Source organism: Aythya fuligula, chromosome 1 (genome assembly GCF_009819795.1).
Source record: "Aythya fuligula isolate bAytFul2 chromosome 1, bAytFul2.pri, whole genome shotgun sequence".
Lineage (NCBI taxonomy): Eukaryota > Metazoa > Chordata > Aves > Anseriformes > Anatidae > Aythya > Aythya fuligula.
Genome location: NC_045559.1, coordinates 71,332,940 through 71,346,120, shown reverse-complemented (window position 1 = coordinate 71,346,120; position 13,181 = coordinate 71,332,940). Strand labels below are relative to the sequence as shown.

Here is a 13,181-nt window from a genome sequence, read left to right as displayed (position 1 = left end):
TTTGCTGACTCCCCTTGGTCCTCAGCTCTGCAGCCGTGCTCACAGCTCAGTGATTGAGTGAAGATTTGAGTGCTAGAGCCATATACATGTATGTTTAGCATGAACACCAGTAAGCTCATTATCCTCTTAAGTGGTATTAACTTTAAAGTCTGTTTTACATATAAAGAAGCAAAAGGTTTATCTCAGACACCGTGGCCCTCAAGATTCTGTTCTGCCACCAAAAAGGGGTTGTCTAGCCAACAGAAGACTCCCTTCTTTTCAACCCATAAGGTCTCTATTCTCTTTTGCGACACGACTCACGCTGTCCTCCTTTTCATTAAGGTCTGGTTTTACATGAAATACATGGATATGACTGTTCTGCCACCACAGAATCACAGAATTTCTGGGTTGGAAGAGACCTCAAGATCGAGTCCAACCTCTGACCTAACACTAACAAGTCCTCCACTAAACCATATCACTAAGCTCTACATCTAAACATCTTCTAAAGACCTCCAGGGATGGTGACTCCACCACTTCCCTGGGCAGCCCATTCCAATGCCTAACAACCCTTTCGGTAAAGAAGTTCTTCCTAGTATCCAACCTAAACCTCCCCTGGCGCAACTTTATCCCGTTCCCCCTCGTCCTGTCACAAGGCACGTGGGAGAATAGACCAGCCCCCACCTTGCTACAGCCTCCTTTAAGGTACCTCTAGAGAGCAATAAGGTCACCCCTGAGCCTCCTCTTCTCCAGGCAGAACAATTCCAGCTCCCTCAGCCGCTCCTCGTAAGACTTGTTCTCCAAAACAGGGCCATCCTGCCAACACAAGGCTCCCTCCTTCAGCAGCCTCTCCTACCAAGCTTGCGGACCTCCATCCAGCAAGTTTGTGAAAGAGATAAACAAGAACAAGCTGCAAAACTCCCCTTTGCCTAAGGCTGGTGCTTGTCAGTGATGCTGACAAGTCTGGCTGCTCTCCCCAATCAGGAAGGTGCGTTCACAGACTTTGTGATTTCTCTCACACTGTCAGCTGCCTCCTTGAAGAAGTCAAGGTGGTGCATCGCTGGCCATAGAACAGGCCTGGCTATCTATGCTGTGATCCTTCTCTATTCAAAGTAAACTGTGTGGAAAATTCCCACCTCTTATGAATAAGATTTTTTTTCTAGGTGTACCAGCAAGGTTCTTTTTTTTTTTTTTTTTTTTTTTCCTGCCTGCATATGGCAAGATCCATTTTCAAAATAATTCTTTTTTGTTATTGTTGTGATGTTTTGTTTTGTTTTCTCAGTTAAATAATGTACCAATAGTTTGTAAAAACCCAAAGGGTAGTACTGAGGAAGCTGCACAAGTAGGTAGTTTTGTCAGTGCTTTTGATGATAAGCCCACTTTTTCTAACAAAATGCAGGCCTACATTTAGATAACAGCATTAATAAATAAATAATAATATATAGTAAGGAGGAAGTGAGTCATTGTTAGAGGTGGTCCCACAAGGATCACCTGTATCACCAGCAGAGGGTGAAGTGTGTCATTGTGGTTGTGTTTTGTAAAGTATACTTCTGTGGATATAAAGAGCATCTGACCGGTAATTTTCCATTCCTTTCTTGTGTGCTTTGTTTTTCATGAGAGCAGAGCAAGTTCTCAGTCTTGCCTGTAACAGATTACCTTGGTTAGTCTTCACCTACAGATTGTAATATACCGACTGGTATGGGGATAGAGTTTTAAAGTACAAAATTCTACTAAAATAAAAAAAAGTCTGAGGCTCTATAAAATGGTATTCTGCAGTCAAATGTTAATGACTAGAAGTTAGATGTTAACAAAGCCATCAGCCTGCAAATACAAATGCAGTGTTGTGAACTAATTTTAGTTGTCAGGTCATACCATACAATTTCTCTCAGCTGAGAAACTCTAAGCACAATCAGTAGCAATGGGTTGAATGTTAAAATATACAAAATAATAATAATAATAATAATAAATTATTATGAAAACAATATTTTATTATCAAAATAAAAGTATTTATGAACATTTATTGGAAATTTAAGTATTACAGGAAAGGTAAGTATTACAGAGTACAGTTGACCTGGAATATGAAATCTTGCATTGTTCATATGACAAGATAAACCATTTTTTTTCCATTTATTTTTCTGTTCTTGAGGCCTAAATGCTGCTGACGTCTCTTCTGAGGCTGGCCATAGAGCATGCTGTGAAAAAGATTGGGTTCACCTGTTTTGGCTGTTCTACAGATCAGGTAACACAGTATCTTTCTAAGCCTTTGTAATAAAAAATCAACTGCTTGGGCTTCATCAGATGGTTCTTCATACACGGGTTGTTTCATATCTCTGTAGGCAGACATAATAACAGCTTGGAAGAGATTGATCAAAAGACAGATCATCACAAACATGAAAGAGGCTAGGAAGAGACCACCCAGGAACCTGTTGGAATGAAAGTCAGTGTCTCTGAAAGCTAAAACACTGTAAGAGAATATAGTCTGAGCTGAGCGAATCATGCTATTGTAATTCTCTTCATGCTGGCCAAACGCAAGGTAGCCGAAAGCCATAAATACAAAGAAGTACACCACCACCACAAGAGCCATAGAAAATATTCCGGGAAGAGCTGCCATGATTGATCGCTGTGCCAGACGCACATCATAAAAGAATTGAGAATATTTTAGAGTTCTCAAAACTACAAGAAATGCCAAGAAGCCCGTAGTAATCCTTAAAATCTGATCTACATGAGAAACTGCATGAAAAGGAATGAAATCATTTGGGTGAAGTAAGTAGAACTTCACTATATCAGCTCCCATCTTGAACTTTAGGACCTTTAAAGGAACAAAAAGGAAAAATGCTGATTTTAAGCCAAATTTAATTAAGTTGGAAGGGCTGTTTGTATATTTTTTCCTTTGCACAATGATGTAAAGGCCATCTGCGATGTAAATGAACAGAAAGGCAACAAAAACAACAAAGAGTAATTGTTGACCTTTTGTTTGCTGATGAAAAATAGGGAGTGCAAAAGAGTGTATTGACAAACTTGGCTTTATGGTCCCCAGTTGAGAAAGTTCAAATATGATTGAGATACTGCAGAAAAGCTGCACATCGGAGTTAAATGTAGTTAATTCAATGATCAGAGCCCATGTATTTTCATCGATCCAACGGCTCTTTTGCAGCAAATCCAGCCTTGCTGTGGAATTACGTCTTCCTTCTTTGGGGAAAAAGTAAAAGGTGTAACCTCCGGATCCGTATGTGTGCAAATTGCCAGATGAGTAATAACTCCACGGAGTTTTGTTTGGCTGGTAAGTAAACCCAAGCCAACTGCTGGCATCCTTGGAAACAGACTGGTTGGAAATCTTTGACCAACTGCCAGCGTAGTCACCTTTCTCTTCAGTGTCCCTGCCGTATTTGTGAAGACAGTGGCTTTCACTGATCACAAGTTTATTTACAAAGCTATGAGGTTGGAAACATTTTTTCTCAGTCTGTTTAGCCCGTATTTGCCTCATCCTAGGCAAACCAATGATTTTGGACCAGCTCTCAGGAAGGAAGGAAGGCTGAATGTTGTTGTGGATCAAGGGCAAGAAGACATCATTCATCCACATGTAAATATCTTCTATCTTGTCCACAGGGGAGAGTCTGGGAGAGAACTGGTTCTGAATAAATTGGTTGTTGTGAAAAATGTTGTTGTTCTCACTGGAATAGGCAAAATGTAATACCAGAGCTAAAAAAACAAGGTGGCTAATGAAATCTCGTATGAAAACAAAAGCCTTGGCTTTAATTTTTGCCCTTTTCAGCATCTTTGCAATTTCATCAGCTTCTAAAGGCTTATACTGCTTGGTGCCTCTGATTTGGGCAAGTTTCAAGTGCTTCTCCCTCATCTCATCTTCACTCAGTGTTTCCTTGTCCAGCTTTATCTCAGAATAATTTTCCTGAGTTAACCACGGAATGTTTGCACAGTATTTAGGACGAACTGTATTCAAAGCTGAGTAACAAACGATTTTTAGGACAGAAAGGAAAAACACATTCTGAATAAAGGAGGCTGCCGATGCTAAAAGCCACTCCATGGAAGTCTGGTAGCCGTAAGACAAACCATACAGTACAATGAAAAATGATGATACACCAGTTACAGCTATAACCAATGCCCACGAGAGATAGACGCACCACCAACAAAAAACCACCTGTGGCGTCTTGCGAAAAGGCCTGGAGGTGACACTTAGCGGCTTGCTTTCTTTCAGAAAGTTGCCACCTTCTTCTGCAGAGTTTTTATTGAAACTGGAATTGGGTGGTAGCCCTCTCTGCAAGGCCTGAGCCTTTGGAGGGGAATTCTTTTGGCAGTCTGCTCCTCAGCTCCAGTTGCATCGGCATCTCTTTCAGAAATGGGGGAGTGGCTCCAGTTCTGGGGAGCTCCTCGATTGCTCATCCTTCGGTGAGGCAGTGGGCCCTGTGCATTGCTGGAGCCAGGAAAGTTCTCCAGGGGATTATTATTCCCGGATTGTGATGAAGTTTCTGAGAGGTACCGTTTTTGCAAAGGTTCCTTCCCGTTCTTAAGCCTTCCAGAAAGGAGGGGTGGACTGCCGGTTGGGTCCTTCTGGGAATACTTAAATAAGGCAATGATAAGCATCTCCACAGGTATCGTAACCAAAGCACATTCAATCCCTATTATTATTGATCTCAAGTACCTCAAGTGTATTGGAGATTGCTCTTCCTTGTCAGCATTAAAGAACATAATGTTAACGAGCAGGTTTAATAATAAGATCGTTAAACATGAAGATAACCTTTGGAGCCTGGTGAAAGTGCCAGTGGGAAAGCGAGCAAAAATCGAGAGCCACAGATGGCCCTCTGTCAGACCATTGGAGAGATGGATCAAAAAGTAGTCCTTTCTGGGTAGGGGATCTTTGGGGTTTGTGACAAAGAATGTCCTTTCCAGTAAGCCATCTCCCTTGTCGAGAGAAAGCCACTTCCTGCACATAAATAGCCAGGTCTTCCGAGTGGACGTGTTTTCAACTTTGGCTCTGCTTAAGAACCATCCAGGAGATGGGCCCCTGTTATTGTGCCAGACCCTGAAGGCGCAGATGTCTCCTAAGTCCTCCCTAGTTGTCAAGAGAAAGCAGTCAGTGCTTCCTTGACGGAAAGAAGGAACCTGGGGGTGCCGTAAGCAGTGGACATCGCTTGTGCCGTTCTGACCAATGAGCTGGAGAAAAACGTCAGCTTTGGTTCCAGCTCCCCAGCGACTGCCTGTGTACAAGGTGACCAAAAAGCTCTCTTTGTCCAAGGGGTCGTTGTCAGGCAGAACTATAATCTTGTCTTTGCTGGCCCTGTCAGCCCTGTCTTTTTGTATGGCCCAGAGGGACAAGAGCAAGTAGACTGCAAAAATGAAGAGCACCGTTAAAAGTGTCACAGGGTTTTTAGGGATGTCTGCTATGAGCGTTTTCTCCAGGTCCACCGTGTTGGGGGTAACTATTACTTTGGCTGCCAAGAACCTGATGTCAAATGTGGATGTATTTGAGGCCACACGGACTGACAGGCTTCTTTGACTCTGCTTCATCTTGCAGATGCAGTGTACCCTCTGCCAGTCAGTCAAGGGGCCAAGCCTGCACAGGTCTTCCCTCCAGTGACTTCGAACTCCACCCAGAAACAAGCACTGGTCACTGAAAATGTTGATGCTCACCAGCCCCGTGGTTGGATACCTTGTAAGGTAGGGCGTCAGCAAGACAATGGAGATGTTCTGACTGTCGGCACCACTTCCTTGAGCTGCGGCTTTCAGCAGTGACTCTGGGAGACAGATAACGTAAGGAGCCTTGATGTTACAGTCCGCATTAGCCGTCTTGGTTTTGCTTGCAACTGTCGGCATATCAGGAAAAGCATCAAAAGAGGCTATGGGAAAAGCCTGAGTGACGTTTGTGCCCGTAAACACTACCACCTGGAAGGTCACTTTTAATTTCGTCAGGATCTGGATGTAGATGATCTTGGTATTTCTGTTCACTTCAAGACTAAATCCTCCAGTAGTGTAGGTTTCTGTTCTATCGGGTCCCACTGCTAATCGAAAAGTTGCTGATTCAGTATCCTTCCTTGCGATAAGAATGTCCGCTTCTTCAGGCAGGATCCCTTGCAGATCCCCGTTAGCCTTGGTCTCTGCCATCTTGAAGCCCAAGACAGTTGTTGCGATTTCCGATGTGTAACCTAGCCATGGGAAAGGATTCTCATCAAACTCAAAAACCGCAGTGGAAATGACAGCGTTGCGGGGCAGACTTGAATTCTGTCCTTTCTGCAGTGTTGGATAGAAACAATTCCTGCAGGTTTCTGTGGCTGAGAACGCATTGGTGACATTCCAGTTTTCATCCTTCTTCAAAGTGATGTTCCAGTTTTTGTTTCCATGACAGTGTCTGTCTCTCCGGGGACTTTGCCCTGGAAAACTATCTCTGTTAAGTTTTCCACGATGGAGAAGACTTGCGTGACTCCACCAACATTGACATTCCTGCGAGGCAGAAGAGCAGCCCTCATGATGTTGGACAAGCACCTTAGTATTCCGCTGGTCTGAATTTCTATTTGTTCAGACCAGTGGCTCTCATTCCTCTGTACTTTCAGCACTCTCGTTACTTCGGTCAGTTTTGTAATGGCAATCTCCTGTGAACGAATGTTCACTTCCTCTGGTTCCTCTGTGACTTGAAAAAGGGAGGCAACTACTTGGTTGATTTCCATCATGCTCTCTACCGAAATATTTACAGCTGTTTTAATCAGGCTTTCCCGAAACTGAGCCTTGGGTATCTGGATTGTTGGTGCAGCTTTAATATAGTTGAGGACCGAGGCTGCAAGATAAGCCAAGTAACCAGCATTAAAATAGTCTCCGGTCTGCAGATAAGCTGTCATGGGCGCGCTTAAACCGCTCACTGAGGCAAGCATTTCATGGAAGACGACAGCTAGTGGTCGACTCTTCACAGGGTTCTCCACTCGGATATATAAGCTCACCTGGGTAAATGCCCCGAGAGAATCACTGACCTGAACATACAGGGTCAAAGTAGACTTCCGAGAGGGCACGCCAACTGGCAGGAAAGACGGAGGAGTTCTAGGCTGATAGCCAACGTACAGAATGATGCCAAAAGTGTTTTCCTCCACCGAGCTTATTTGGGCGGTCTGGGATACATCGGAAGCTACTATTACTTTGTATGTCAGAGGTAAGTTGCTGTCAGAAAATCCATTGCACTGGACAACAAATTTAGTCTGAAAGGCTGTACCCCGGTGTGGGCTGATGCTGCACGTCCCGGCCCTGGGAGGAGAATTCACTCTGAACACATATCTGTAGAGTGATGACCCACCGCCCCGAGTGGTCACTTTTAAGAGCAGCGTGTATGACTGATGCGCAGCATTTGTAAAAGTCAGAGCATGTATAGAGAGGAAAGGACCAGACCTGCCCGTTGAAGTTCTGGAAGACCAGTCAAAGCGGATTTCGGTAGAGTTTCCAAACAAAGGGACCAGAGGTAGACCGGCTGGCTCTTTGTCGGACAGTTCAGGCATTTTCCCGACAACGTAAACCTCTCCGTCGGAATGACAGCGCCGCCACAGTTCTCCAGGCACGCCACGGCCAGAAGAGGAGGGGAGCCAGGCCTCACGTCTACGGTCTGCTTGGCATAGCTCTTTCTACTGTCCTTCTGGATGACCAGACGGAAGTGGTATGCAGCGTTTCCTGGGAGGAATTCTGGTGGCACTGCCTGAACAGAACCCGTAGGTGTTGGCCATTTCAAGTCCCTCTGGGAGCGATGACATTTCTGTCCTGCACTGACTTGCATGGTCTCATAGTCCGACACCTTTTTAGTGCAGTACCAAGTAAACGCGATTCCCTCAAGCGGCTCCTGCGAATCAGGGTCGTAGGACGCGGAGCCATCAAGAGTCCAGCGATCCGAGAAAACCCACCGTCCGGTACGTGCCTCCGGCGATATTCGCCACCAGATCACTTCTCTCAATCTGAAGGAAAACTCTGTCCGTGCGACTGAAGTGTCTTTTAGCCCCAATAACATCCACTCGAGCAGTAAAATACACCTGATACATGCCGTAATTCAGAGTACAGCCGGGGACAGTTAGCTGCACCGTGTCCACGCCGTGCAGGAAGGACACGTTTAAAGGTTTTCTCCCAGTCCGGATTCGTTTTCATGTCCGGAACAGCATAGAATATCCACTCCGGCTTTATAGACAAGCTGAGGCTGCAGTCCACCAGCACTCTGGCATACAGGTAGAAAGTCATGCCCCTTTTCTGATGGATGACAGACGTGTGAAGAGGCTTTTGAATTACGACCGAGTTTAGCTTACAGGCTGCTGCCTGCCGAAGCACTGCCATTTCCACTGTTCCCGGGGTGCTGTTACTGACCGCGAGCCTCAGGAGACCTGGCACGAGCCCCCTCGGGGCGCCGCTCCCTTCTGCCACAAGCCCTGCCTCTTCTTCGGGGTGGAAGGCTGGCGCAGCACGACGAGCCAGCCGTGGCGCACCTCCTCCGTGATCGCCGCACATGTCCGTGCTGTTGAGGACAGCACGTCTGGGCAGCATCACGACGCTGATGTTGCGGTGCAGACACCTGGGTGCCGCGCACAGGCTGGACGAGCACTGCACCGTGATGAGGCCAGAGGCTGCGGGCAGAGGAGCGTGCCCGGGCCGCGGGAGGCCTGTGTGCAGCGTCACCTGCCCTGCCCAGCCCGAGGTGCTCCTCGCCCGGGCCGAGTTGAGGTACCAGAGGCAGCGAGGCGGGGCTGGCGGCCGCGTCCCTCCCTTCTCGGCCTCGGGCCCCGCTCCTGGGGCCGGCTGGTAGCGCAGCGTCACGGTGCCGGTCTCCGGGCACGCGACGCAGCCCCGGGCGTCGTGCCCTCGGGAGACGCGGCCGTGGGGGCCCGGGCAGCTGAGCAGCAGCGGCGGCGGCTGCAGGCGGGGAGCAGGGGCCGGCAGGGCTCGGAGGAACGAGCCGAGCAGCGGGAGGAGGAGCGCGGGGCGCAGGGGCATGGCGGCGGCGCCCGAGGGCCCCGGGCAGCACCGGCGCTGCGGACGGCAGGGCGGCAGCCGGCCGGGGGGCCCCAACCGCCGGCGGGGACTAACGGCCACGGCTCGGAACCCGCCCCGCGGAGCCCGGCCCCCGCCCCCGGCCCCGGCGGCAGGGCAGGGCCGGGCAGGGCCGGGCAGGGCCAGGGAGCCGCCGGGCTGCCGAGGCGCCCCGGGGCGGGCCGGGCCCCGCGTGGCCGGCGGCAGCAGCAGCAGCGGGCCCCGGCGGCGGCCCCGGGGGCTCGGCAGCGAGCGCGGCCGGCGGGATGAGCGGCCCCGGCCCGGCCCCGCCGCCGGCGGCCCCGCCCGCCCCTGCCGCGGCCCCTCTTCCTTTATGAGCTTCTTGAAGGTAGAATCGGAGAATCAGTAGGGCTGGAAAAGACCTCCAAGTTTTTTCTGGTCCGACCATCCCCCTACCACCACTGTCACCCACTAAACCATGTCCCCAAGCACCACGTCCAGCCTTTCCTTGAACACCCCCAGGACAGTGACGCCACCACCTCCCTGGGCAACCCGTCCCAGTGCCTGACTGCTCTTTCTGAGTAGAAATGTCTCCTCGTTTCCAATATGAACCTTCCCTGGCACAACCTGAGGCCATTCCCTCTGGTCCTATCACTGGTTATCTGTGAGAAGAGGCTGACCCCCAGCTCTCCACACCTTCCTTTCAGGTAGCTGTAGACAGCAATGAGGTCTCCCCTGAGCCTCCTCTTCCCCTGTCCAGCCCTGTCTTTTTGCATGGCCCAGAGGGACAATGGCAAGTAGGCTGCAAGAATGAAGAGCACCGTTAAAAGTGTCACAGGGTTTTTAGGGATGTCTGCTATGAGCATTTTCTCCAGGTCCACCATGTTGGGGGTAACTATTACTTTGGCTGCCAGGAACCAGATGTTGAATGTGGATTTATTTGAGGCCACATGGACTGATGGGCTTCCACAACTCTCCGTCATTTTGCAGATGCACTGTTCCCTTTGCCAGTCTCTCGCAGAGCCAAGCCTGCAGATGTCTCTGGCGATATTTGCCACCAGACTAGTTTCTCTGGGGCAGAGGAGTACTTGTTGGTGAGAGGCCTGTCTGCAGCATGCCCTGCCCTACCCAGCGAGAGGTGCTCCTCACCCAGGCCGAGTTCAGGTACCAGGTGCAGCGTGGTGCAGCTGGTGGCTGCATCTCTTTCCTCTCAGCCTCTGGTCTTGCTCCTGGACCCAGGTGGTAGTGCATCACCCTGGTGCTGCTCCCCCGGCACGTGACGCAGCCCTGGGTGTTGTGCTGTTGGGAGACATTTCCAAGAGTGTCCAGGAAGGTGAGCAGCAGGGGTGGTGGCTGCAGGTGGAGAGAGGAAGCTCGCAGGGCTTGGTGGAACAAGCCGAGCAGCGGAAGGAGGAGAAGAGGGCACGGAGGCATGTCAGCAATGACCAGAAGGTCCTGAGGGAGCTCTGGCATTACAGTGCTACCTGCAAGTGGGAGCCAGCTGAGGAGTCCCAACTGTTAGTGGGTGCCCTTGGAGATCAGAATGTGCTCCATGGAGACCAGGACCTAACCCCTCCTCCCCGGCACAGCTGGCAAGGGGGCCTGGTGTGGGGGCCTGGTGCAGGTGCCATCATTGTCCCTTGGGCGGCAGCTGCCCAGTCCTGGGCTGCCTTGGCCCTGGTGTGCTGGGGCAGGCAGGACAGCTGCCCGCCAGCAGACGTGGCTGCCATTCCCCGTGAGCTGGAGTTCCCATCTCCTCCTCAGCAGCCAGATGGTTTTTCTTCACTCTCACTCTGTCTGTCCTTCCCCACCACCCAGAATATCCCCTAATATGTTTGAGCATGACTTCTCACAGTGCACCTGCAGGCATGTCTGCCCAGCCTGAGCCCCACACAAAGCCTTTGGAGCGGACTGCTCATTGCTGTTGCAGAACAGACAGCGCAGAAAGAAGGCCAGGCTGGGAGCAGCAAGGGGCAAGGTGAGCAGCCATGCTGTCAGCATGGAGTCTCCAGATGACGGGGGTGAGTCTTGGGCTTTCCTGACTCCCCTTGGCCCTCAGCCCTGCAGCTCTGCTCTCAGAGCTGGCCTGCCTGGCCCCTACCATGCTGTGGCCACCGTGCCTGGGCCCAGTCCCGCAGCAGCAAGTGGGTCCTAGTGCGAGGAGCTGCAGGGGGTGTCATGGCAGCAGGGACACTGCTAGAAGGGAAGAGTCAGCAGGAAAGCAGCAGCAAGAGCTACACTATTTCTGATACAAGACAGGATAGTCCTGGGGAACACCACTTGTGATGTGTCACCAGCTGCATTTTACTCCATTCACCACTCTGTGGCCAGCCAGTTTTAACCCAGCAAAGAGTGAGTGTACCTGTCCAAGCCGTGGGCTGACAGCTTCTCCAGGAAAATAGGAGAATACTACGGGAGACTGTGTCAAAGGCCTTGCTGAAGTCTAGGGAGACTACGTCAACAGCCTTTCCCTCATCCACCAGGTGAATCGCCCTGTCGTAGAAGGAGATGAGGTTGCTCAGGCAGGACTTGCCTTTCATGAACCCATGCTGACTGGGCCTGATCCCCTGGTTGTCCCACATCTGCGGCCTGATTGCATTCAAGATGGCCTCTTCCATTACCTTTCCTGGCACCGAGGTTAGGCTGACAGGCTTGTAGTTCCCTGGGTCCTCCTTATGACACTTCTTACAAATGGGTGTCACGTTAGCAAGTCTCCAGTCATCCAGGACCTCTCCAGATGACCCTTACCGTTGACAGATGATGGAAAGCGGTCCAGCAATCCCATCCAACAACTCCCTCAGCATTCTGGGGTGGATCCCATCTGGCCCTATGGACTTGTGAAGTCTGGGTGGAGCAGCAGGTCCTCTAATTGTTTTCCCCTGAACTGGGGGGGGGGGGCTTCTTCTGCTTATCGTCCCAGACTTCCAGGTCAGGAGACTGAGTACCCCGAGGATAAGCTAGTAAAGACAGGCGTAAAGAAGGCATTAAGAACCTCAGCCTTTTCCTTATCCTCAGCAGTCATGTTCCCCCCTGCGTCCACTAAAGGGTGGACATTCCCCTTGGCCCTCCTCTTGCTGTTAATATATTTATTAAAACATTGTTATTCTTAACCGCAGTGGCCAGCTTGAGCTCATGCTGGGCTTTAGCCATCCTGATTTTTTTCCCTGCATATGCTGGCAACTTCCTTTTACTCTTCTCAAGTTGCCTGTCCCTTCTTCCACCGGACATAAACTCTTTTTCTCCTAGACACCAGGCAAGAGATCCCTGTTCAGCCACAACAATCTTCTTCCCCGACGGCTCATCTTACAGCACACGGGGACAACCTGCTCCTGCGCCTTTAAAATTCCATTCTTGAGGAGTGTTCAGACTTCCTGAACCCCTCTACCCTTCAGGACTGACTTCCAAGGGACCTTCCCTACCAGTGCCTTGAACAAATCAAAGTCTGCCCTCCTGAAGTCCAAGGTAGCAGTACTACTAACGCCTCTCTTGACTTCACCAAGACTAGAGAGCTCTACCGTTTCATGGTCACTCTGCCCAAGACAGCTCCAGACCACAACATCTCCCACCAGTCCTTCCCTGTTTGTGGACATTAGGTCTAGTGGGGAATCCCCTCAGGAAGGCTCACTAACCACCTGTGTCAGGAAGCTGTCTGATGCCCAATGTCACTGGGGATTCCCTGGCACTGTCTCTCTCTTTTGCAGTGTGCAACCTGGGTCAGTGATGAGGGTCTCAGAGACACTGAAGCAGCAGATCCAAATTTTAGTAAGTATAACCTTTAATGGCGAGCATGGAAAGTGATGGATAATTCCTTGCCTCTTTGTGATCACCATGGTTCATTTAGGCAAGTGGGAAGCAGTGGGTTGCAGAACTCTGTAAAGATTCTTTATAGTCAAGAGCAGGCTGGGATGACGTGTTTGGTGTTGACTGTCCATGATGAAACGCCTAGAAAATTCAGGCTTATGAGCCGTTCTTGCACCTGTGGCTCCAAATCAGTCCCGCTTCAAAGCAAACAAAACAAAAACTCTCTTCATGCTTCTGTAGATATGAATTACCTGCAGAACTGCATGGGTCAAGTTGTAATGCTCTGGTTTCTCTAGCAATGGGACAGGTCATCGCAAATGGTTTGGAGTTGATTGGTACTGGAAGTTCAGTGCGGCTCAACAAAGAGCTGGACAGTGCAATGAGAACAATGATGACACTGTCAAAATCCCAGCCTCTCAGTGAGCGGGAGAAGCTTCACGTATCAG

The 13,181-nt window shown here is 50.0% G+C and overlaps 1 protein-coding gene across 1 annotated transcript; it reads right to left on the bottom strand.

Annotated features, from left to right (window-relative positions):
• Nucleotides 1–2,054: 2,054 nt before the first annotated feature.
• Nucleotides 2,055–8,937, bottom strand: PKDREJ (polycystin family receptor for egg jelly). The gene is given in 6 exon segments (XM_032185603.1): nt 2,055–4,288; nt 4,291–6,323; nt 6,326–7,411; nt 7,414–7,849; nt 7,851–8,075; nt 8,077–8,937. Coding segments are annotated over 6 exon segments (6,858 nt in total). The 3' UTR covers nt 2,055–2,071.
• Nucleotides 8,938–13,181: the final 4,244 nt, after the last annotated feature.